The sequence below is a fragment of the Cibotium barometz genome, chromosome 30, assembly GCF_041138505.1.
Source record: "Cibotium barometz isolate CiBa-2024 chromosome 30, ASM4113850v1, whole genome shotgun sequence".
NCBI lineage: Eukaryota > Viridiplantae > Streptophyta > Polypodiopsida > Cyatheales > Cibotiaceae > Cibotium > Cibotium barometz.
Window position 1 is genome coordinate 42,710,853 of NC_141075.1, and position 27,315 is coordinate 42,738,167.

General features: G+C 43.6%; 1 protein-coding gene across 2 annotated transcripts; it reads right to left on the bottom strand.

Moving 5' to 3' along the window:
- Positions 1–6,731: 6,731 nt before the first annotated feature.
- On the bottom strand, positions 6,732–25,516 carry LOC147621514 (uncharacterized). 2 transcript variants are annotated; one of them, XR_015269844.1, is made up of 4 exons: positions 25,068–25,508; positions 7,565–7,713; positions 7,139–7,356; positions 6,732–6,907 (listed from the first exon to the last, which is right to left on the bottom strand). XR_015269844.1 is itself a non-coding variant. In XM_086824276.1 (3 exons), the coding sequence occupies exons 1-3, from the start codon at positions 25,275–25,277 to the stop codon at positions 7,212–7,214; spliced, it is 504 nt and encodes a 167-aa protein (XP_086680402.1). In that variant the 5' UTR covers positions 25,278–25,516; the 3' UTR covers positions 6,732–7,211. The 2 variants fall into 2 exon arrangements, 1 of the variants encoding a protein (XP_086680402.1); XM_086824276.1 differs by having other exon boundaries at positions 6,732–7,356; positions 25,068–25,516.
- Positions 25,517–27,315: the final 1,799 nt, after the last annotated feature.

Below are 27,315 nucleotides of genomic sequence, written 5' to 3' on the forward strand. Positions count from 1 at the left end.
TTTTTTGCATAAAAACATGGATTAAACCAAGTTTTCATCAAAGACAGAAACCAAGTTTTCATCAAAGACAGCATCTCTACTCACCAAGATCCACTTTGTGGCTAGATGGTAGAGTCCTTTGTATTATGAGCTGCTCCCACAAAAAAAGTATTTTACTGCCTCATCATCTATCTTATTGCATTATTGCTTAAACATAAGAGCATAAGCAAGACAACCAAAAACATGCAAGTGAGCCACACAAAGGGCTTCCTACCATTCTAAACTTCACAAGGGGTAATTATCTGCAAGGCTTTGGTGAGGCATCTGTTTAGCACATAAGTGGCACACATAACTACCTCTAACCAAAAAAACATGAGGCAAATCCTAGTCTTTAACCATGCAATGTGGCCAGATGGTAGAGTCCTTTGTACTATGAGTTGTATCCCATAAAAATACATTTTATCACCTTATCATCTAGCTTATTACATTTTTTCTCAGGTATAAGAGCATAAGCAAGACAACCAAAAACATGCAAATGGGGGCTTCCTGGCATTCTAAGCCTTACAAGGGGTAATTATGTGCAAGGCTTTGGTGGGGTATCTATTTAGCACATAAGTGGTACACATAACTACCTCTAACCAAAAAACATGAGACGAATTCTAGCCTTTAACCATACAACATGCCATCTCCATGAGAGATCTGTTCTTCCTCTCAACCATACCATTTTGTTGAGGTGTGTAAGAAGGCACTATGCATTGATGTTTTATGCCTCTTTTAGCCATATATTCATGAAACTCTTTTGACATATACCCCTCCCCCCCCCTCGATATGTATGAAGGGTACCAACTTACATTATGCAGACACATTTAGATGAAGGGTGCCAACTTTACATGCAGACACATTTTCAACCATAGAAACAAATTATCTAAAACATGTAAAAGCTTTGAGTTCTCCTTCAAATGAATACACCCAGGTGTGTTAGGAGTAGTTATCAATAAAATTCACAAAGTAGAGATATCCCTTGTGATCGATGGTGTCCTCATGGGACCACATACATTACTATGTATAAGCTATAATTTTTTGACAACCCTAACTAATCCATCTTTTAGGAATGATTCCCATTGCATCTTTCCTAAATGCACCCCTCACATACATGTTTGAAAAGGGCCTCAAGATTTGGCAACTCTGACACCATCTCTTGCCTTTTAAGGTGCAACAAACTTCCAAATTTCAAGTGAACAAAGCAGGCATGCCATAGCTCTGCATCACTCATAGCACGTGTGGCATTAACTAAACAAGTATTATTATGTGGCAATCTCTCATCCCTATCCAACCTGACAAGTCTATGTCTTAGAGTACCACATACCACAGTGATGTCTCCATCACTTCAGTCATGAACTATACACATGTCATCAACATATCTTACCAATAGGCCTACCCTAGCAATAATAGACAAATAGAAATTTCTTTTTGATGCCAAACACAAATAAGAATGTTGAGAGAGTAATTGTCCCACCGTTTGCAGTAGTGAGAACAACCTTACTAACTCCTATTACTGGATACGAGGAGTTGTTTGTACATGTGATTGTTCCTCCTTGAGGAGCAGACTCAAGTGAGGAAAATAAATCACACTAAGAAGTAATGTGCTTGCTAACACCACTACTAAAGTACCAGATATGTTGATCTATCAGTAATATATGGATAGAAGGTTCATAACTGCACTGCACGATGAATGCCCCACCAATCGTCTTGTGCTTAGTTTGCAATGACTACTCCCTCTTTTCAACACTTGGTGCTAATGCATCAGCCACACAACCACCATGCCTAGCTTTTTTTCTTCCCCTTCTTCTCCAACTTTTTCTACATTCATTAATGTAATGGGGCTTGTCTTTCAATATAGTATTTGCATTTGCCTTTCTTCTTAGGCTTATCACCCCCCTTCTTGGTGCCCTTTCTAGAAGACTAGGCTAATTCTGCCTTTGCTGCCTCCCTAAGAAAAGGCTTTGCCTCCCACACGCATACTAGTTTGGTTCTACCAAGATTTCTCTTCTTGTTGCAAGAGTACTGCAACCAACTTATCAAAAGTAAGGGCATTGGGGTTACCCTTCATCATGATCCAAAGTGTAGATGCAAAACTATGGTATGAATACGGTAGACCTGACACCACCAGAGAACTATCCAGATAGGCCTCATCTCAATAAAAGAAAGTTTCTCCCTAAGATCTTTAATCCTTGTGAGGAACTCATCCATTAAATCTCTCTCATTCATTATGCTCGAACTCTAGCTGCTTGCACAAGAAGCTACTTGTGTGCATTGTTACTACGCACCTGTAAGTGCATCCCAAGCATGCTTTGCAATTTCACATGAGAAAATATGAGGAATAATACTCCTCTTCATTGGAAAGTTCCACTAATACATTTGCATGTGCATCCTTACCATCCCACCTGGCTTGTTCCGTGTGGGAGCTGTGGAGGCGAATGCCACAAGAGATAGATGGAAGCATAACACTCAAAGTAGATTGATGAGTGAAGTACAAGTGAAGTGACAAGATAATGTCACTTACACACATGAAGTGTGGGTACATGATAAGGTCACTTACACACACTCATAAGAGTGCGTACTTATGGTCGGTTGAAAAAGCCTCCTAAAGAGGGAAAAAGTGCCTTGGCCCATTATTAGCCCGTGTCCGCACATCACTACCATAAAAATGGCTACAAGGTGGGGAGGGGATTTTTATCAAAATTACCATCATCAAGCATTAAGCTCTCTAACATTTTTCTGTAGCCATTAGGTATCCAAACAAGGCATACATAGGCAAAAAATAATCAAGCAAGCAAGGGAATGGAAGGGTTGGGATTTTTAGAAGAAAATAATTGCTCTCTAATCATCATTATGGACCTCAATGATCATGGACAATAGCTTAGCAATGATAAGGAAGGGCCAAAGGTAACTCACCTTGCTCCAAATGAGCTAGGATGGAGAGGTGGAGAGAGAGGTGGATAAGAAAGCAAACTTCCAGCCCAACAAGGAAGAGGCATGGAAAGAAAAGTGAGAAATAACAAGCTTTTGCTTCATTTTTTTAGCCATTTACTTGTGCACATGGGTTGACACTTGTGAGTATTATCTTAATCAAATACTTTATATCATCCGTGGATCTTTTATGCAAGGGCCTTCTAGAAGTGTATTAGTTTCATCTATTTCCAAATATTAAACCTTAACCCTTAGTCTTATGCAAGGGCCTTCTAGAAGTGTATTAGTTCTATCTATTTCCAAATATTAAACCTTAATGCTAAGTCTTAGGTTTTTCAATATAAACTTTTGCTCAAGATTAGTTTGCTACCATTTGGGACCTTCAGACCTTGACTGCTTTGCTATGTTTGTTTCTACTATTTCATGGGCTCGAGGACTTTAGTTCTGACCTTAATTTAGTAAGAGGGTGTTTTCGTGTATATGGATGTCAATACTAATTCAGACATTGATAGGCTTCAACTAGTATCTCCTTACATATGGGTGAGATCCAAGATGTCTAGTTGTTGTGCATTCATACACACTCGTTTTGAGCAGGGCAATCAAAATCTTGCGTACTTTCAAAAGCTTAGTATGAGAAGTATAAGTCGTATGTTGGGTCTTGGGGTTTTCACCCCTCACTTCTTATGAATATCTTCAAGTTTCATCGAGCCATACCCCTTTTATGATCTCTAGGGAATGAATATTTAATTGACAATTTACACAAGAAGGCTTATCTATTATCCTAATATAAAATAGGAAAGTTTTGGAAGTTATTTTAAAAATCTACATGATCCAAAGTTCTTAAACTATTTAAAACCCTAGTTTTGATATCTCACATGATCCAATCAAGGTTTGGGACGACCATTTTCCGAGGCTACTCATGGCCAGCTTACTTTTCGGACGGCGTAGCCAACTTGTGTCTTAAAACTCTCACTCATATGGAGTCTGATTTGAGATTTCTTTTCATATACGAGCTCTGGGGACCAAATCAATTTTTTTCCTTTAGACACTTTTTCCAGTCAACTTTCTCTCACAAACTTTTTATAGGTCATATAAAAATGTTTTTCTCATAAGGGTTTTTCCAAAAGTTCTTAAGAGATACAAGCAAAAATTTTGATAAGTTACATGATCTAAAAATTACTTGCACTAGCTTATAAAGTGTGTTCGTGTTAACTTGATCTCTAAAAATCTAACTCATTTCACATCTAATCAGCAATGTGTTTGCCTTTACGAGTCCCTAGGATCAAAAGAGAACTTTCTATTCAAGTAATTTTTTAAAACTGATTTTCCTATTTCTCTAAGTTAATTTTTCTCTCACTACATTATATTAACAAAATTTAGGGTTTAAATCAAAACCTGGAGAGAGGTATAAAGGAGGAAACTTACAGAGGGTGTTGGAAGAGGAGAAGGTGGTGGAGGTTTGTGATCCAATTGGAGTGAGTAGGAAGAATTGTACATGAGAGAGGAAAAGTTTGAAACTTCTCAATGTTAGACTAAATGTCTAAAGAAACTGACGATTAACCGTTTGATACTCCAAGGTGGATGAAATTCCACGCAATTATTTGATTACAAAATTCCACGTTATTTGATTCCAAGACTTAGGAGTTGTATGGACTTTCTACATGTTTGATGGAGTGTACCTCATGGACATGTTAGGTGTAGAATATGTTATAACTATAGTCCTTCAAGATCTCTATTAATGGGATTGTGTGGACCTTTGGTAACCTTAAGTTCATTCTAATTTTGTGGGGTGAAAAGTAGCTTGAAGTTGTATGTTGGCTCCGTGATGTTCGAGGACACAGGACATACGCAAAAATTGTTGGCAAGTTTTGTGCTTGCCCTAAAGTAGACGTATCTATTGGTTGTTATGTGTGAAACACAATCTCCGTTCAATCTTAGTTGAGGATTAACCAAGTAGTGTATCGAAAGTCTAAGGCACTAGGACTTGCTTGTGAATTAAGTGGGCTAGTGTTTGCCAACAACTAATGCAGGATGCCATTTGGTATGGCAATTGAGTTGTGATGTGTATCTGCACTAGGGTTGTTCTGGTAGAGCTTGTTGCACTTTAAGATTGGATCTCCAATTGAGGTTCAATTCTTGGATGAGAGTTGGATTGACAATAAGCAATTGCATCTTTGAAGCAGAGTCTACAAGAGGAGCCTTACATTGGCCTAAATAAGAGGTAGTACTTGGTAGATGCATACATAGGCTTGTCTCCTTATGAATTCACCAGGTTGTGAAGGAGGAAAGTACGTTGCATCCTTAGGGTTAGGGCTAGGGATGTGAGCTAACCCAAGTTCGGATTAGGACTTATCTTGGGTGTGGGGACTTTTGAGGGTTTACACACAGGCTAAAGGCACTAACATGATGAGATCTAGATTGATTAAGAGCTTATGATTAATAGCCCAAGGGTAATAATGGCTAAAAGCTTCTAAATAAAGAAAGTGACAATAATAGTCAAGTTATTGCTATATAAGAGACCTTGGGGGACACTAATGAGTTATTGAGGTATCTGCATGGTATAGACAAGAGGTCTACCAAAGGCATGCAAGACCTCATGGTCATGGAGATGCAAGGTGGATGGTTCAACCTAGTGGTATGGGACACTAGGTTAGAGCCACCAGTACCAAGTAGGATTTAGACAATTAGACCTCAAGCTTGGGGTGAATCCGAAGGATTCTATGTTCAAGTGGTGAGTCACTAGCTACAATCTATTGTGACCATGCATTGCATGCGTACAATATCGGGTCTATGAATCCTCGTTAGGCCTTTGATTCTAGGTTAGATGATGCGTGGGCTTGGTCTATGGAGACATTACAAGGAAAATATCTTCCCTTTATTATATATCGCAATGTTTCTTGGGCGCATCCATATGAACTAGCTAGTTCTCACACTTACTCTTGCCGCTATCGTTTGGTCCTGCATACACACGCATCTGTACACCCATTGAACCTACTATTCCATCGCCAACTTAACTCAAACTAGGGTGATGACATGTACCCTTGTTTTGTCATGTGTGCGGCTATCCTTGGGAGTACACATCCTCAAGCACTTCTTTATTTCTCAACCTCCTTGCCAAAGCGCTAGTTCCCCATCTTGATCCACTTAGTCGTTGCCAATAGAATATTAGGGTCACGATATTCAAATTTGTACTTGGCACCCAATGCACACTAGACTTCGCGGATGCAACTATCCGTAGACATGGACAACTCACTTTTGTCTCAAATCAATACGTGACTTCCATCTGACCATCTCCAAGTGTATATTTGACAGAAAACGATCTACATATATGCTAACTCAAGTTACTCATGAGAAGAAATATCTGCATGTTACAAACCAAGGACTTATTTGAATGGATTGACTTGAGTTATGATGTATGTGACTTGGAATTCAATTTGAAAAGTGAAACAGCCAACTTTTCCTTGTCCAATGTGGTGTAAGCTTGCTTTAATGACATACGCTCACTCATTCACATTCAATGCATTCCCTATGAATGCATTGCATGAAGAAAAGAGAGGAAGCCATGCTCGGAAACACCGTTGAAGCCAGACGGCAATGATCACTAGCAACAAAGGGAAAGGCAACCTGTTCTACTAAGGTTTAATTCTGCAAGATTGAATCCTTATTTACCGCACAGAATAAAAATAACACATATAATGTAGCATGACAAAATCAAACATCTCTTCTTTCAATCGATTCTCCAAGTTGAATCAAACCTGCTTTTGGGCAAGTGATGGACATGATGCCAGCCACAAAAATTGCTATCAAGTTTTCCAATGCCTGGCAAAAACATATTACATACCTAGATATTGAGTCTTCCAATACCCAGCCATCTACCAACTGAGAGTTGCATTCATAATAATCCAAAATCAGCAAACCAAATCAACAGTTCCTCCGGGCATTCAAAATTCCTCTGATACTACAAATGCGTATAAGATTCAAGAGTAAGACCACCTTGGTTACATGTATTGAGTCCAGGGCCTGTACAAATAAAACCATTCCTAGGCAAAACTCCAGATGATGCCTATCAGGATTGTGATGTGTTTACAGCATATTGCATGTACGAAGATTCAAGTTTTCAAGCTCCAATGAGTTTCCATTATTGACAAGGGAAGCGTATACAAAAGCAGCTCAGTCTGAGACACAGTACCTTTCCAAAGGGCTGGCAGCCTTCAACAGCTTTGTTTTGTACACCTGCAATCGCTGCTCTACACAAATCCCACTTAAGTTGGATAGTCAGAATTGATACCAAAAATTCTTACTTTATGCATGTTTGGAAACTTGGCAATCACTAGCACAAACACAGCCACTGTGTTGAGAAAGAGCCATGGGTTGCCATAATTTGTCGTGTGGCAGGCAATCAGGTATCTGCATTAAATTCCAAAAAAAGTCAGCAACAAAGATTCGATGACACCTCAGCTGACCATTAGTTAGGCTCAAGGTTTTGTAGAGGAATCAGAACCCATGTGAGCCCTAATAGGCTAGGGCACCCATTACAACACAACAAAAATGCGAATATAACTGTTGAAGCCCAAATCCCTCTAAAGAAAACATAAGACCGTAAGCACATACTTACAAGACCACTGGAACGACCATCAAAAATTTCCTGTTGCGAGTGAGCTGCCGTCCATTATCCATTTGTTCCCACCATGTTAACTTGTTATACATCCCTTGGTCTTCAGCAAAGGGGGTACCCTTTCTCCAATGAAATGACCAATATGTGATCTGTGCATGTACAAGGTAACGTTCACAAATTGAGAATTGTGCCTGTTAACAGTGCCTCTTTACTCACACATCACACCACCTTAAGGCAAAAGAACACACCCAAACTCAGCGGGGGTCCAGCCCAAAACAGCGTAGAGCACAAGACTGCCAGGGCTACAACAAGCACATGCATGAATCATTGCAAAAGGCAGAATTTACACTTTATCAGCCATACTGGCAGTTTTATATGAGCTGCCAGCACAAGAGATGTCATGGCAATCGCTACTTTAGATAAAAGGTGAAGCATTTTATTAAAATCCAACCTTTCTCTTCAGAGGGGGGCTCATTGTTGATGTGAAGATCCTCCTAGGTAGGATTATAGCCTAGCATGGGACGCGCTAGTATGTAAATAACTTTCCCTGCATGCCATCTACCCCTCTTTTTTATCCCGGAAACATGATCTTCGGTCTGCCCTCTTACTCATTGTAAACCTTGGTTATGTCCACAAAGGCCATAATTTCTTCAGGTCCGAAGATGACATTCAACTAATGCCCAAGGGAGCCTGGAGGAGCACTTAAGGCTAAATGAGGCTTAAAAGTTAGTATTTCATAAGCGTACACCAAGGCACGAAGGCTTTGGTACAAATCATAGCTGAGCCTATGCTGGGTACAGTCTAAACCTGCCACTATGACATGCATCTGTTCTAAGAGGGACCATGAAGGTTCAAATACAAGCCGACAGTTGCATGCATTCCAGCAAAGGGCACACATGCATAGCTTTGAAGTTTGGCCACACACATATCTGTGGTATCAGCGAACTCCCATGCGTTTGCAAGCCGACAGTTGCATGCATTCCAGCAAACGGCGCACATCATAGCTTTGGCCACGCTCATATCTGCAGTATCAGTGACATTACTGCGTGAGCTTAGGTCACATCCTCGTGGGGAAGCCCACAATTTTTAGCAAAAAATAACTAGGGATGCAGATTTCAAAGATAGAAATTGATTGCCCTTGATAACTTCATTTCGTTCCATGCGAGGAAAAAAAAAAGATAAAAGCCAAGCTGACCACCAGTCTAGATACATTGGGAGTCAGCATCTGGTCCAAATCTTCCCAGAATCTCGCGATCAGATCCTGGCCAGAAGAAATGTTCCAAAAAGATTCGTCCCCGGAAATGCTAGATGACACCGATTTAATAGACAAAAGAAATCAAATGGACTACACACACACACACACACACACACACACAATACGTATGGAACTGTATTACACTCACAGAAGGAAACGGATTAGGAATTGACCGGATAGGGATACAAGCGGAACCTTGGGGAATATGCAGGAAAAATTACTGAAACGATGGGTCTGGTCTTTGGTAGAAATACCTCTGTGGTCGCTATCGATAGTAATATGCTTTCTTTTGAGTGACACAATATTGCCTTTAACATATCGCTTTCTGTCTCTTAGATGAGGAGGCTCTCGCTTCTTTAATCTTCTCCAAGGATACGAGTAAGAAGAAAAAGAAAAAGCGAGATGCAGAACCTCAATTAGACCTTGATGTTACGCCAACCCCACGTGGCGATTCAATACCCGAGTCGGTTAGCGAAGACGCCGTTAAACCAAATCCAAGTAGCAATTCAATGTCCGAGTGGGGCGGCGAAGACAACGTTACACCAAGTAGCAATTCAATACCCGAGTCGGGTGGCGAAGACCGTGTTTTGTGATTGATAGGACAACGCGAAGACCAGCAGAAAACGAGAATAAGACACTGTTGGCTGGAAACATCGGTTTGGTCCCTGCTGGGAACATCGGTTTCGGTTGAAGACTTAAATAAGTCCCTGCTCGGAACATCGGTTTCAGGTCCGTTCAGTCCCTGCTGGAGGTTCTGATTCATAACATCGGATCCGTCCCTGCTGGAGTATCGGGTCCGTCCCTGCTGGAGTATCAAGTTTCGGTTCCGGTCGGTCCCTGTTGGAGTTTAAGTTATTTTCTCTTCGGATCCGTCCCTGGTTTGGTGTAACACGGTCTTCGCCACCCGACTCGGGTATTGAATTGCTACTTGGTGTAACGTTGTCTTCGCCGCCCGACTCGGACACTGAATTGCTACTTGGATTTGGTTTAACGGCGTCTTCGCTAACCGACTCGGGTATTGAATCGCCACGTGGGGTTGGCGTAACATCAAGGTCTAATTGAGGTTCTGCATCTCGCTTTTTCTTTTTCTTCTTACTCGTATCCTTGGAGAAGATTAAAGAAGCAGAGCCTCCTCATCTAACAGACAGAAAGCGATATGTTAAAGGCAATATTGTGTCACTCAAAAGAAAGCATATTACTATCGATAGCAACCACAGGAGTATTTTTACCAAAGACCAAACCCATCGTTTCAGTAATTTTTCCTACATATTCCCCGAGGTTCCGCTTGTATCCCTATCCGGTCAATTCCTAATCCGTTTCCTTCCGTGAGTGTAATACAGTTCCATACGTATTGTGTATATATATATAGTCCATTTGATTTCTTTTGTCTATTAAATCGGTGTCATCTAGCATATATATACACACACACATATATGTATGTATGTATGTATACACACACATATATATGTATATGTATATGTACATATACATATATATATGTGTGTGTGTGTGTGTGTGTGTGTGTGTGTATCTACCGTGTGCTACACGCACACAAGACTAGCTTCGAGGTTTGGGGAAGCTTGGAGCTAGGCAAGCTGATTGGCGAGCTGAGTTAGGGATAGACTAACGGGCGGGCACCCAAGTATGGACAGGCAAGCATCCAAGTGTGGACGCCCGATGACCGGCCAAGAGCCTATAAAAGGGTGGCCAAGGTTAGTCATTAGTCATATAGAGTCTTGCGTGATTTGTGAGAGCTCTATGGTCTGGAGCCTGGATCTAGTGTGCAGACGTGCACCTGCTTTACGCAGCCGAGGCCGGCAACAATCTCGAGGCCCGCGAGAGTAGCTTCGTGGCGTTATGGGACGTCGCGAGGTGGAGATTGGTCGGTACGTCAACCTAGTTAGCTCAACTCGTGGCTCGGTGGGATAAGCCACGACTCTGGGCTTGCCCACGGCTGTCATGGTTGGGAGGTGAGTCAGGCCTGAACCCCCATGTTGTTTGTTTGCAGGTTTCGAGTCTCGTACCAGGAGCGTTCCACAAGGAGATCCGGTGGGGATTTGACACATATACATATATACACATACATATGTATACATATATTATATATGTATACATACATATATGTATATATGTATACATACATGTATGTATGTATGTATACATACATGTATGTATGTATGTATACATACATACATACATGTATGTAGTATACATACATACATACATGTATGTAGTATACATACATACATACATATATGTATGTATACATACATACATATACATATATGTATGTATACATACATATGTCATGACCCTGTGAAATTGGAACACCACAAGTGTGGGCATGGTGGTCGGTGAGCAAGATAAATTTTTAAAGATTCATACTTGGGTGTCTGGACAAAAAGGTAGCATGTGTGGACAACCCCAAGTGTGAAAGGGGACCAAGGTATTAAATTTTATAAGGTTTACAAACCTTGGGTGGCCCTTAGTTTTAAAAACTTTAAGGGAGGGCCGCTAGGATAATTATGGAGGGGGGGCTACTCCACTTTTAGAGTACACGCCTCCCTCTCCATCTCTCTCTCTTGCTTTTTGGAAAAGACTAGTCGGCTGGCTGCGTGGAGAGAGACTGGTACAGGTCGCCTGAAGGGAAGCCGTATGTGCTGCAGGTACAGACTGGTACGGAACACAAATCCACTGTCCAACTCTGTTTCCACCCTTCAAACTGCCATACCCCTCCTCTCACAAAGGGCCAGAAGAAACAACTCTGTAGCAGACATACGCCAGTGGAAAGAAAGAAAGAAAGATATGTTCAGAGTTTACCAACTGTTATGCGCAGTTCTGCACCGGAGGGATTGACCGTACCAATCTGTACTTGCAGCCGCCTGTATCAGCAACTCTGCAGCAGACGTGTGCACCTGTCTGTACAGGTTTGTACTTGCAGCACACGTGAGTACCTGTGTACTTTTCTCCCTGCAGCCGCCTCAGAACTGTACCTGCAGCTGTCCTTTTGATATGCCGCCTGTACCCTTGTGATGCACCGCATGTACCAGCTGTACAGGACTGAACTGTACCCGCCTGTACCTGCTGGACAGGACGGTCAGTACCCACCTGCACCTGTCCGTACCGGTCAGCACCTGCAGCTGTCCGCGTCAGAAAATCTGCAGCAGCCGTACCTGTCGTACCAGTGTGTACCTGCAGCCTGTACCAGGCTGTACTAGTCGTTTTGCAGCTGCTGTACTGTACGGCTTCTCTCCACACAGCCAGCCGACTTGTACCAGTCTCTCTCCACGCAGCCAGCCAGCAGTACTCTCCACGCAGCCAGCCGACTCCTCTTCTCCAAAAAGCAAGTGAGAGAGAGAGAGAGAGAGAGAGAGATGGAAAGGAGGCGTGTACTCCAAAAGTGGAGTAGCCCTCCCTCCATAAATATCTTAGGGCCCTTTTAAAGTTTATTAAAGTTTCTAAGGGCCACCCAAGATTTATTAACCTTCGAAACTTAAAAACCTTGGTCCTCATTCATACTTGGGGCTGTCCACACATATTTCTTTTGTCCGGACACCCAAGTATGCATCAGGGTCATGACATGGAACCACCTTCACATACAAGCTCCGCAGAGTCGGTGACCCAGGATCCAGCGCAGGCATGGGCACAGACGTGGACGCAAGCCACAAAGATGGTGTAGGGTTTGCAAAGCTCAAAAATCAAGCTTTGCAACTACTAGGATCTGTAGCTATGGTTTCCAAATGCTAGGGCGAAAGCCCTTCAGGTATCCCACCATCGTGCCAACCAAAGAAGATGAGGAGGTCCAAAAGCCCCGGCTCCTGGAACCAAGAGGTGTTCTTGTTGAGATCCGGAGGTGGAACCACCTTCACATACAAACTCCGCAGAGTCAGTGACCCAGGGTCCAGTACAGGCGTGGGCACAAACATGGACGCAGGCCACGTAGATGGTGTAGGGTTTGCAGAGCTCAAAAATCAGGCTTTGCAACTATTAGGATCTGTAGCTATGGTTTGCAAATGCTAGGGCGAAAGCCCTTCAGGTCTCCCACCATCGTATAGCAACAGTACCAATCACAGCCCCACCGACAGGTGCCTGGCGACCAAGCTCTTGCTAGAGATGGGAGATTTGCAGCAGCATAGCAACCCCACACATTTGGCATGCTAGATGCAATGAGGCCATCGAGGGTACCCACACTCCACCGACTGAGACCATCAGGCGCATATGGCTCGAGATCATTCGCACACTCCGCGGTCAGTGGAGGAAGCTTCATGGAGGTTCTAACCGCAAACGGAAGCAGCGGGAAGCCTTCTTGAGACTTAGGAGGCCTGGCCCTTTCCTCATAGATAGAGGCGGTGACCCCATTTGGCATTACAAACCACCTGTGTGGTTGTTCCCCCCCCCCCTTATGAGATAGCCTTCCCTTCACAGAGCGGCCAGCTGGAGGAGAAGTGTCATGTGCACAGTGTGTATCTACCGTGTGCTATACGCATGCAAGACTAGTTTCGAGGCTTGGGGAAGCTTGGAACTAGGCAGGCTGATTGACGAGCTGAGTTAGGGAAATACTAACGGGCGGGCACCCAAGTATGGACGGGCGGGCACCCAAGTGTGGACGCCCGATGACCGGCCAAGCGCCTATAAAAGGGTGGCCAAGGTTAGTTATTGTATTATAGAGAGTCTCGCGAGTTTGTGAGAGCTCTATGGTCTTGGAGCCTGGATCTAGTGCAGACGTGCACCTGCTTTACGCAGCCGAGGCCGACAACAGTCTCGAGGCCCGCGAGGGCAGCTTCGTGGCGGTATGGGACGTCGCGAGGAGGAGATTGGTCGGTACGTCATCCTAGTTAGCTCAGCTCGTGGCTCGGTGGAGACAGCCAAGATTGTGGGCTTGCCCACGGCTGTCATGGTTGGGAGGTGAGTCAGGCCTGCACCCCCTTGCTTGTTTGTTTGATCGTTTGTTTGCAGGATTCGAGTTTCAAACCAAGATCGATCACGAGGAGATCCGTGGGGATTTGACAGTGGTATCAGAGCATACCTCGTGAACGAGTAAGTCGGTAGGTAGAGAAGAAGAGGTCGAAGAACGGTATGTGTTAAAAAACTTGCTGTTTTTTCTGTGCATACTGCAGTTTTCAGATTTAGTATGTGCCTTTTTTCATCTAAGACACCCATGTTGATGGGAGATGGTAGGTTTGGAAGGTTGATTGCTTTTGCAAAGAAGAGAAGTTTTGTTGTGCAGTCGCATAACTTGCAGGGAGAGAAAACAGAAAAAAAAGAAAAAAATGCACGTTTATTGCTTTTCGTTGATTTTCATTGAACGAACGAGAGAGAGAGAGAGAGAGAGAGAGAGAGAGCGTGCGAAGCGACCGCTATCCTGCTGATCATGTGCGTTGGCCGGGTGCTGTTCGATGCTGCGGGGTGTAGTGGGCGCAATGGTATGGGCGGCCAAGACCAGTCGACTGGCAGGCGCCTAGGCTTGCGTGGCCAGGCCTGCCAGCCAGGCGGCCTGGCTAGCTGCGCAGCCTAGCGCAGGCGGCCCAGGCCAGCCCAGGCCTACGCAAGCGCCCAGCCAGGCCCTATAGGCGGCCCAACGCGGGTAACACATCCGGCTGGTGCTGCAGGCTTTGCAGAACTCCATCGCTCTATTGACCACTACCCTCTATACTTTCTCAAGTATGGATGTCCACGATCTCCTTGGTTCGCTGCTTTTGCTCGCCCCCGAACGGTTCCGGAGTAATGTTGGGGCCTAAAGCTGAAGCCAAGGTACTTGGCTACATAAGTGGCAAGTTCACTTTCAGTTTCATCCATATGATGATGGAAAGAAGATCCAATTAGCAGCAGGTTTCCTGTCCGGCAAAGCTTTGCTTTGGTGGAAGGAACTGAACCCTAAGCCAACGACTTGGGCACAATTTGAAGACATTTTCAAGAAAGAATTCCTCAAGAAAGAGGATGATTATGATGTTGTTGCCCGGTTTTCAGCTTTGACCATGACCTCGTAGCACCTCACTTATGCAGTCTACCTCCAGAAGTTTCGTGACTTGCAGATGAAAGCTACAAAGATGGATCCCACTACTCTGTTGGGGTTTTTCGTAACTGGTTTACCCGACTCGTACCGATTAGAGGTTAAAAATAACAAATGTAATACATTGGACGAGGCTATCCATTCAGCTCGTATCTATGATGATACGATGGTCTCTTCCAAGTCGAAACCCGTTACCGAGCAGGGAAACAAGCATAAAAGAAAGTTCTCCGCACCTATGGCTAACACGACTGAAGGCAAGTCTTCAGACCAATCTTCGAAGAATTCCAGTTCCACACCAGCGAAGAAGAAACGACTCCTTAGGGCTTTGAAGCTCAAGAAGGAAGGACGTTGTTTTATCTGCGAAGAAAAAGGACACATGCGTAACGAGTGCCCAAAGCAAAAGGGTACCAAGACAAACGCAGGACCCAAGCAAAAGGCAGCTAACCAGTTATCTTTGACAGGTACGTCAATTACTGTACTTTCTCGTCCTAGTACTTGTTCTGATTGTCTGTTCAATTCTAAGGTATTTGGCATGCATGATCTTCCCCGAGTTTATGGAGAAGTGAATGGCCATAAGGTTCACATTCTTTTAGACCCTGGCAGTTCGCATAACTTTGTTAACTACAAACTTGTGCAGAAATTGAGTCTTGATACGACACTTAGCGACCATACCTATGAGGTACGTCTACCTGCGGGAAGACAAGTTTGGGATCGCAAGGTGAAGATGCTTCCAATCCAGATTCAGGACTACAAAGATACTCTGGAATGCTATGTTATGCATCTGGAAAATGTAGACTTGTTATTAGGGATTGAGTGGTTTAAGACTCTTGAAGTCCAGATAGATTGGTCTAGTCATATTTTTTCTTTTTAGCATAGGGACACCAAGTATAGTATTTTAGGTGATTGTATTCATCCCTCTCAGGGACCTCTTGTAAATACAATTGATTTTGGAAATATAATGGATTCTTCCTTGTACACCGCTTTCCATTGTGTATTGATTCCACTTTCTTCTTTTCTCATCCCTTCTATGGATGTGAATGAATTAAGTGTGTTTGAAAGCAAAGAATTACAGAAGATACTTGATTCGTTTCAAGATGTATTTCCTAAGGAATTGCCATCGCGTTTACCACCTGAACGGGGAATAGATCATCGTATTGACTTGATCCCTGGTGCTCATCTTGTCAGTATTCCACCTTATTGGATGAGCCAAGCTGAGGAAGATGAGTTGGCTAAACAACTCGCAGATTATTTGAGGATGGGCCAGATGAAACTCGCGGCGGCGGGTGCCCGGGGGACTAGGGCCTTTGACACACTTGTTGATACCATCAATGCATATTAAAACATTTAAACATGGCCACAGCCTTAACACATATCCATCATCACTTTGCATAAAACATAAAGCAGGACAAAACATCCACAAATGCTGAAAATGGAGCTTGCACGTGTGACACCGCATAGAGGCCGGAATGGGCCGACCCCCCCCTTGGAGTATTTTATTACCCAAGGAGAATAATATCATGTACAAGCTTTGAGGGCCTTACTCTCCCCACGGGAGATGCCGGATTATCCATATACAAATGCCATAACACAGCCCAACACAAGGCAACCAAGCCGGAACATAGGCTGTAGAAATGCCGAGCCAACAATATAATCCATATACCTCCGTGTGGGTACTGATTCTTCCCCAAAAACCACGGGTCTTCATGCAATAGAGCTAGTACAACTCTCCATTCAGCCGGTACAACAGGTACAATTGCTGGTACAGCAAGAAAAGTGGCTGGTACAGCAAGAAAAGTGGTTGTACAGCAGGTACAGCAAGTACAGAAGCTGGTACAGCAAATACAGTGGCTGGTACAGCAAGTACAGTGGCTTCAGTATTTCTTCGCGATGGAAGCCTCCAAAACAGCCGGTATCCTTCATGGACAGCCTTCAAGAGAGAGAGAAAGAGAGTAGCCATCATTAGAGAAGCCTTCAACGGTGGTAGAGGCTAGTGTGCAGCAAGAGAGCCTCCATTAATGAAGAGAGAGGGCTCCAATTTATAGATTTGGGCCTCCCATGAGCTAAAATGGCAAGAGAAGGCTACGATGACAAGTGGAGAGCACACAATAGCTGAAGTGACAAGTGTGAGGCCACTTGTCTCACTTTGATCCTTTTTCTAACAAGTGTCAGGCCACTTGTCTCACTTTGGTCCACTTTCTTGCCACATGTCCCAATTTAAGAGACGGGTCCTTCCATAATCTTTACCTCTAAAAATATCCCAACTGGTAGACATTCTGTCATAGGCACTTTGCCAACTCTTGGTATCTGCTCAATTCCACATGTAATGACGCGAACAGAATTTCCATCGGAGCGGGCCAAAAATAGCAACTCTCCTAAATTTTAGGAGTGTGGTCCTTTGTATTCTAGGATAATCCCCCATTCCCAAAGCTTGTACTTTCCAAATATTTAAACATCCTGGAGTCCACCAGACCTCTTTCAGACTGGGAAATGTCCAGGCTGGTGACACCAGATCCCCAACTTCTTAAAAGTTGTCCGCAACTTTAAGCTTCAAGCCATATATTCAAGATATAATCATGTCCCATCGATTGGGCGAGACGAGACAGTCTCAAAAATCCAATATAACTGAAGAATCCATGTCCCAAAGAAATGGGTGAGACTAAATAAGTCTCCATAATACCAATATCAAAATCATGTCCCAAGGTAAATGGGTGAGACAAAAACAGTCCCATAAGTCCAGATATCATAATCATGTCCCAAGATAAATGGGCGAGACAAATCAGTCCCATAAATCTAGATATCATAATCCATGTCCAAGTAAATGGGCGAGACAAAACAGTCCCATAAGTCCAGATATCATAATCCATGTCCCAAGTAAATGGGCGAGACAAAACAGTCCCATAAGTCCAGATATCATAATCCATGTAGATCACCAAGGAGCTGCCTTGACGCCCGGCCCGACTTCAGTGCCCATATTCTCTACCATTGGCTCTATGTTCTACCAAGCAAGGTAGCAACATCTTGAAGAGCACTTAGGACAAGAGAAATACTACACAGGGCGGCTAAACAAGGAGTCCTGAAAACAATCACTCGCAGGCATAGATAACTTGGTGTTCCATACGCATTTCTGCTACACATAGTTTATAGGCATTTCGGCCACCAATAGTGTGTAGGCATTTCAGCTACCAACTCACACTACCCTCTCAAGTGCCCATGTTCCCTTCCATCTGCTCTCTATTGTTCCACCCACACATGGTAGAAACAATCTTCAAGAGAGCACGTAGGACAAGAGAACACTACACAGGGTATGTTGTGCTCCACACTACCCTTTGAAGTGCCCATGTTCCCTTCCATCTGCTCTCTATTGTTCCACCCTCACATGGTAGAAACAATCTTCAAGAGAGCACGTAGGACAAGAGAACACTACACAGGGTATGTGAATCATGAGTTTCATAAGTCCAATGCATCCCAAATAAAGGGAGCCAAAAAGAATAATCCATCCCAGTAAAAGGGAGCCATAAACATAATCCATAAACCTGAGGATGGATCCAAATCCCTAGAAAAGAAGTCCAGGAATCCATAGACCTGTAAGACCTGTATACCATAATCTTTGTATACCATAACTCTTACCACATACTCCGTGCTAACCACACACCTTGGAGTAGAGGTGGACTTTATCCATAAAAGCATCATATCCATGAGATATCCAAAGATTGCTTCTCTATAAACTCGGACAGATTCGTCCATAGAAATTGCTTGTGAAGCCCAATATCTATATAAATCTCGTCCAAGAAAGAAATCTCCATAGATATATTCCATCCCAATAAAGGGAGCCATGAAAAGAATTCATCCCATTAAAGGGAGCCATAAACAATGTTTCCCTGAAACCATCTCAAGGCAAACAACAACACCTTTCTCCTTGCATAGCTATACAAGGGTTAGTGAACATCAAAAACACTTCATAGCAAAAGCACTAACTTTGCAAACTCAAAGTATACTTAGCTTTTCTTTTCCAGGTTGGTCATGAAGCCAAAAGAAATATCTCGTCACTATATCCTTAAGATATCTTGAGATATATCTCCATATAGCTTGCCTGTAAGCTTGATAATATAATCCACAATATCCATATGGAAAGAGTGCTAAACGTATGCACATAAAGCCAACTCCATACTTCCAAGATAAATTTTGTGAATTCATAAATCCTTAGATCAAGCTGTCTATTGTTCATGCTCTTGCTTCATAGGCTCTGAAGTGGCTGGCCATGCTTAATAGCAATGATGGTAAGTGTGGTCCCCACTCCAGATCTTTTCTCTTCCTTATTGATAGAAGGAAGCCTCCGCTTCCAAGAAAGCCTATGCTCTGATACCAATGAAACTCGCGGCGGCGGGTGCCCGGGGGACTAGGGCCTTTGACACACTTGTTGATACCATCAATGCATATTAAAACATTTAAACATGGCCACAGCCTTAACACATATCCATCATCACTTTGCATAAAACATAAAGCAGGACAAAACATCCACAAATGCTGAAAATGGAGCTTGCACGTGTGACACCGCATAGAGGCCGGAATGGGCCGACCCCCCCCTTGGAGTATTTTATTACCCAAGGAGAATAATATCATGTACAAGCTTTGAGGGCCTTACTCTCCCCACGGGAGATGCCGGATTATCCATATACAAATGCCATAACACAGCCCAACACAAGGCAACCAAGCCGGAACATAGGCTGTAGAAATGCCGAGCCAACAATATAATCCATATACCTCCGTGTGGGTACTGATTCTTCCCCAAAAACCACGGGTCTTCATGCAATAGAGCTAGTACAACAAGTACAACTCTCTATTCAGCCGGTACAACAGGTACAATGGCTGGTACAGCAAGAAAAGTGGTACAATGGCTGGTACAGCAAGAAAAGTGGTTGTACAGCAGGTACAGCAAGTACAGAAGCTGGTACCGCAAATACAGTGGCTGGTACAGCAAGTACAGTGGCTTCAGTATTTCTTCGCGATGGAAGCCTCCAAAACAGCCGGTATTCTTCATGGGCAGCATTCAAGAGAGAGAGAAAGAGAGTAGCCATCATTAGAGAAGCCTTCAACGGTGGTAGAGGCTAGTGTGCAGCAAGAGAGCCTCCATTAATGAAGAGAGAGGGCTCCAATTTATAGATTTGGGCCTCCCATGAGCTAAAATGGCAAGAGAAGGCTACGATGACAAGTGGAGAGCCACACAATAGCTGAAGTGACAAGTGTGAGGCCACTTGTCTCACTTTGATCCTTTTTCTAACAAGTGTCAGGCCACTTGTCTCACTTTGGTCCACTTTCTTGCCACATGTCCCAATTTAAGAGATGGGTCCTTCCATAATCTTTACCTCTAAAAATATCCCAACTGGTAGACATTCTGTCATAGGCACTTTGCCAACTCTTGGTATCTGCTCAATTCCACATGTAATGACGCGAACAGAATTTCCATCGGAGCGGGCCAAAAATAGCAACTCTCCTAAATTTTAGGAGTGTGGTCCTTTGTATTCTAGGATAATCCCCCATTCCCAAAGCTTGTACTTTCCAAATATTTAAACATCCTGGAGTCCACCAGACCTCTTTCAGACTGGGAAATGTCCAGGCTGGTGACACCAGATCCGTCCAAGTAAATCACCTTGGAGTGCACCAGTGTTGCTTAGGAGAAAGAAGGACAATACTTGGAGAATGTGTATAGATTACAAGAGATTGAACAAGCTGACCATTAAGAACCGTTATGCTCTCCCAAGATCAGATGACCTAATTGACCGCTTAGCAGGAGCGAAATATTTCACGAAGATAGATTTACGTACCGACTATCACCAGATACGTATTCATGAAAGGCATGTCGAAAGAACCGCTTTTCGGACTAGGTATGGCCATTACGAGTTTCTCGTATTACCTTTTGGTTTAACCAATGCTCCAGCCACTTTCCAGCAAATGATGAACGATCTTTTTCGTGAACATTTGGGAAAATTTGTGGTGGTGTTCCTGGATGATATTTTGATTTATAGTCGTACTCTTGAGAATCATGTCAGACACCTCACGATTGTCTTAGCTATTTTATGACAGAGACGACTATATGCTAAATTGAGTAAATGTGAGTTCTTTATGACCGACATCATTTACTTGGGACACAAGATCACTAGAGATGGATTGAGCATTGACTATGACCGAGTTCAGAAGATTTTGGATTGACCTATACCACGAACAGTGAAACAACTTCGTTCTTTTCTCGATTTTGTTGTTTTTCTTCGGAAATCTGTACGGGAGTACTCTCAGCTCACACTACCGATGACCGACTTATTGAAAGGTCGTGGACATAAGTCCAATCAGCCTATCACTTGGAATAACGATTTGGATATGGCCTTCAGACTTTTGAAAGATAAAGTCAAGGAAGCACCTATCTTAGCATTGCCTGATCCTAGTCGGCCTTATGTTCTTGAAACTGATGCCAGTGACTATGCTATCGGGACTGCTTTATTTCAAGATGGTAGACCGGTTGCTTTTGAAAGTAAAAAGCTAGACGACACTCAATATCGTTGGCCAACCCTTGAGAAGAAGCTTTATGCTGTGATTCATGCTCTCAAGGTTTGGAGACATTATTTATATGGCTCCAAGTTTGTGGTATTGACTGATCATCAGTCAATCAAGTATGTGTGTGATGCGGATGATTTGAGAGGCAAGAAAGCTCGTTGGGCAGAGTTAATGCAAGATTTTGATTTTGAGATCCGTTATCGAAAAGGGTCCATGAATAGTATTGCAGATGCACTTAGTCGGATTAAAGAGGTGAATACTTTGTCGTTCACCGAGATTTCTACTGACTTATTTCAGTCATTGAGAGGGCTTTGCAGAACTGATAGTTATTTTGGTCCATTTTGGCAGAAGATCCAGGACGGGAGCTCATTGATTGGCCAAGACTCAGTGTGACTGCGCAGTCTACTATTCAAGCTGCAGGAGGCCAGTGGATGATTCGGAATGGTTTACTGTTCCGTAATGGCAAAATTTGTGTGCCACTGATCCCGGACATTAGGTCCAAGATTCTGAGGGAACGTCACGACGCCCCTTCTGCTGGACACCCTGGGTCCCTTGGACACTATCATTAGTGAAACACACTTTTTATTGGCCGAAGATGAAAGGGTATGTAGAAGATTATGTTCTCAAGTGTCAGATTTGTCAGGCAAATAAAGCTGAACGCTTTAGACAGGTTGGGTTGTTGCATCCTTTGCAAATCGCAAGTAATAAATGGGAAAGTATTTCCATGGATTTTATTACCGGATTGCCAAGAACACATCAAGGCCACGATTCTATTTGGGTTGTGGTAGATCGCTTGACAAAAATGGCTAGATTTTTACCAACCCGGAAGACTATTACAACTACGCAATTCGCTCGGCAGTTTATCAAGCAATTGTTTAGACTGTACGGGTTACCGCAGAACATAGTCAGTGATAGGGACTCTATGTTTACGAGTGACTTTTGGAAACTTGTTTTTGAGAAGTTGGAAACAACTTTGAATTTGAGTTCCTCAGATCATCCTCAATCTGATGGCCAAACTAAAAGAGTGAATCAGATTTTGGGAGGATATGCTTCGAGCATATGTATCCAAAAGACAGAGTTCATGGGAGGATTATCTTCCTATGTTAGAATTTCCATATAACAGTACTAAGCATTGAAGTACAGGGTTTAGTCCTTTCATGCTTATGTATGGTTTTCAACCAAGATCACCTGTTACAGTAGGATTCTCAGGACTTCAGCATGATGCAGCACGTAATTTTTTGCAAGATATGCAGGAAATGTTACGAGTTGCAAAGGAATCTATTAGAAGTGCTCAAGACCGAGACAGGTTTTATTCTAATAGACATCGTTCACCTAGAGAGTTCTCTAAAGGAACGATGGTGTATTTGCGAGTTCTGAAAGATTCCGAGACTTTACGGACAGGTAGATCTCCGAAATTATCCCCTAGATATTGTGGACCATTTCGTGTTACACGACGGATTGGTTCAGTTGCATATGAATTGGATTTACCTTCTCATGTGAAAGTTCATCCTGTATTTCATGTCAGTAGACTTAAGGAAGTACTGGGTGGGGCAGATCAGTTAGTTACTCCTCAAGAAATCATAGATGTCCAGGACATGACATTTGTTCCACACGAACCTGAAAAGATTCTTGGCTTTCGTGAACGAAGATTGCGTCATACACTTATCACGGAATACAAGATTAAGTGAAAGGATCGTGTTGAGGAGGACGCTACATGGGAGACATTGACTTCTCTTCAGAGAGATTACCCTGGCTTTTTAGTGAGCTCAGGAGTGAGCTCTTAGAGGAAGGAGAGTATGTCATGTGCACAGTGTGTATCTACCGTGTGCTATACGCATGCAAGACTAGTTTCGAGGCTTGGGGAAGCTTGGAACTAGGCAGGCTGATTGAAGAGCTGAGTTAGGGAAATACTAACGGGCGAGCATCCAAGTATGGACGGGCGGGCACCCAAGTGTGGACGCCCGATGACCGACCAAGAGCCTATAAAAGGGTGGCCAAGGTTAGTTATTGTATTATAGAGAGTCTCGCGAGTTTGTGAGAACCTTGGAGCCTGGATCTAGTGCAGACGTGCACCTGCTTTACGCGGCCGAGGCCGACAGCAGTCTTGAGGCCCGCGAGGGCAGCTTCGTGGCGGTATGAGACGTCGCGAGGAGGAGATTGGTCGGTACGTCATCCTAGTTAGCTCAGCTCGTGGCTCGGTGGGGACAGCCAAGATTGTGGACTTGCCCACGGCTGTCATGGTTGGAGGTGAGTCAGGCCTGCACCCCCTTGCTTGTTTGTTTGTTCGTTTGTTTGCAGGATTCGAGTTTCGAACCAAGATCGATCACGAGGGGATCCGTGGGGATTTGACAAGAAGCATCTCTTCCCCTTTGATCACTTGTTTCCCGCCCTTATATGAGGCAAGTTTGTATCTTGTGGCTGATTTTTCTTTAACTAATTGAAGGATCTTTTTCCCAAAAAAAAAATGCTAGGGTGAAAGGGAGAGGGCCTGGAGTGCACTGGCTATGGAAACTAGGGGTTGAAGGCTTTCAAAATAAAGGAGAAGAAAAGGCTGCTCTCGTCGAGAAGACATGAAATAGCCTTCCTTTTTAGGTCGAATGAAGTCCTTTTCCAATAAGAAGCTTGGATAAACATAGTGTGGTGTCCTCTCCTCTGGCAGATGCCTCTCCATCCTCTCCTCGCTCTCCCCCCTCCTCTTCGCGAGCCACCATCCCTCCCTCGGCCTCTCCAGGATACTCCTCCAGACCACCCACTGCCCCGGGGCAGCGCAACTGGGTAGACCAGAGTTCAATTCAGCGGCTGTTCCATCGCCACTCCGGGCCGGTGGAGATGGCGATCCTAGCTTCGCCCGCCACCACAGAGTTCTCTCCAGCCTCCCCTGGGGGACCCCCGCGAGTGATGGGACTCCCAGTGGATTACGGTTTCTTCAGGTGTCTCCCAGCTGGATGCTGGCCCGTTCGAGACACTAGTCGCGCCCTTGCGAGTATGCGTGGTGTGCCATCCATCTCGTTCTCCTTCAGTGGTGAGCAGCATGGTGGCCTTCTCCTTTCCTCTCAGTGTTGCCCCAGACACAGCATGGGATTGCAACTCTGTAGAGGAAGTTTTGCGTGATCAGATACTGGAGTTTTCTCACCACTTCAGTGACTTGGGGCTCACGGACCTATTGCAGACCCAATTACACTCAGCCCGCATGAGCTTGTTTGGTATAGGAGATTGGCGGGCGGATCCGGTCCACACCTCAGTTGAGGCGGTGCTGCTGATTCTCCTCCACGCCGCCCCGAGGATACAGCCTACCTGTTCCTAAAAAGAAAAAAAGGGTAAAACCCAAGCTGAGAATGACCCCATCTGGGTACGTTGGGAATCAGCATCTGGTCCGGATCCTGGCCGGGAAAGATGTTCCAGGAAGCTTCGTCCTCAGAATGCCGCCTCAAAAAGCAAACAGATTCAATCTAGTAACGGAAAAAATCAAATGGAATAAACTTTCGTGCAAAGTTTTTTTTTTTTTGTTTTAGCAGAGCAGATCAAATGGAAGGCAGAGGCCAAAAGCCAAGGAAAAGAAGTTCAAAGACGCAGGAAAAAATTGCGACGAAAAGAGAAGGTAGTAAAATCAATAGGCACACAGAAATCCAAAGAAACCCGAAGTATACAGAAACCCTAAAAGCAAAAAGCAAATCCAAAAGGCAGGCACTCACCGCGAAGTGAACAAGGTGTACGACGGACCATGCGGAGCCGGCACCGCAGCCGGAGACGGAGAGGACAACGAGCCAACCAAAGAAGATGAGGAGGATGTAGGAGGTCCAGACGCCCGGGTACTGGAACCAGGAGGTGTTCTTGTTGAGATCCGGAGGTGGAACCGCCTTCACGTACAGGTTCCGCAGCGTCGGCGAGCCGGGGTCCGCCATGGGCGTGGGCGTGGGGCGTTAGGGTTCGCAGGAGCTCGAAATTGCAACAGTTAGAGTTGTAGATATGGTTTGCAAATGGCAGAGGGTTAGGGTTTGCGGGAGCTTGTACTAGAACCGGCTGTGGAAACTAGGGTTTGCAGACTTCCACAATAAAGGAGAAGAAAAGCCTGCTCTGGCCGTGAAAACGCTTTACGGTAGCCTTTGGTTTTTTCATCAAATGAAATCTTGGATTTTTTCCCCTCCCATATAAAGTTTAAAAATTTAACCAACAGTACGGTAGAGCAATTGGTGAAGCGTGTGTGTGTGTTTGCGGTAAGGTCTCATGATCAAGTCTTATTTCCGGCTCTCATCTGCTCATCCGTAAGAACACTGCTTGGTACAAATAAAAATCTCACATTACCAAAAAAAAAAACCACCAATCGGGTGACTCGTGTGAAATCACCGCAAAGTGATGATCAATGGGAGCAAGGGTAAGACCTGCTCATGTGTGTCTTGGTGCAAGTTCGAATCCCATTGAGCCACCCTCGGTTGGTGCACAAGCGATGATTGATGGGAGCCGATAGGACCTACTTGGGTGTGTCTGTACAACAATCCCTAGCAAAACGTTCAAAGAAATTGGATTTTATTCTAGGGTCACCCCTTACAATGCAACCAACAACGCCTCACCTTAACCTTAACTATGAGCTTGCTTGCCTCTCGAATCAACCAAATAATGCTGAGAGTAGTAAGATGGTGGTGTTGCTAAGAAAATGTATAAATTAAGAATCCTAATTTTTACTAGTTTTTTACATACGAATTTTTCCATCTTATAACAAATAGGAATTATATCTTCTATATGTATTTATCCTTTTTTATAAATCTATTTATTGCAATAGTGTACATCATTTGCCAGTGAAATTATAATGGATTATAACATTCATGATTCTAGTGAGTCTAGTTGCCATAGTGATTCAAAATTTCAAATCATGATTCTCTTTAATACACAAATTTCGTAAAGTAGTCTACCATTCATGATCGTGATTTGTTGTAATGATCAATGATTCATGGATATAATAGATACATCATAGCGCTAAGTGGGCAATGAGCATTAAAGGAGATCTCCACATAGCTGATTTTTTTTTTGCGAGCGTTTGTTCTAGGGTGCTGCTGTGTGGCAGTGTAGTTTCCAAGTCAACATGCCATATGACATGTGGGCATACCATACACATATAGACATATGCTCTACACATTATGGTCATACACCTTGCACACCATGAGCATAACCATACACATCATGGACATACAATACACATAATGGTCATACACCTTGCACACCATGAGCATAACCATACACATCATGGACATACCAAACACATAATGGACATGCATACCATACATGTCATGGGATGAGAAGGCTCATCATCCATGCTTATGACTACTCTTTCTCCTCGTCCCCTCAAGCTCTTACTATTACTCTTTGTTATGGGAATATATTTTAAGCCCTCTTAAAAATATTATTCTACGATCTTAGATAATTCGAGGACGCTTGGATTATCTTTACATCAAGCCAAATTATGTTAATATCATGGGTGATGCCATTACAAATATTAATACATTTGCTGGATATTAACGTATGTTTGGGGTCTCCAATGTTTGTTTCAGTTGGTTTGTATGGTGGGGTGATTCCCGGGTTACTTACACCTAGCAAACATGTGTGTGGCTATGGTTTGTATGCTTATGGAATATTTGTTTCACCAATTTATTGTTGGTTATTTTATAGGTGAAGAGGATTCTGAAGATTGAGGAGAAGTTGCACAAATTTATTACTTGGCACACCATTTTTGTAAACAAGCTTTGTATATACATGTGCTAGCTTGTGTACATTTTTGATTTATTTGGAAAAGCATTAGTTATCAAGCATAGACTTGATCTTTAATATCTATGTAAAGCGTGATATGCTTTAAACCCTAGCCTCAATTTATGGGCACTCTATTTTTTTAAGATAAGAGAGTGTCGTGCAAGAAAAGCACCTTTTTTGTATTTTTGGAGGCTATGGCCT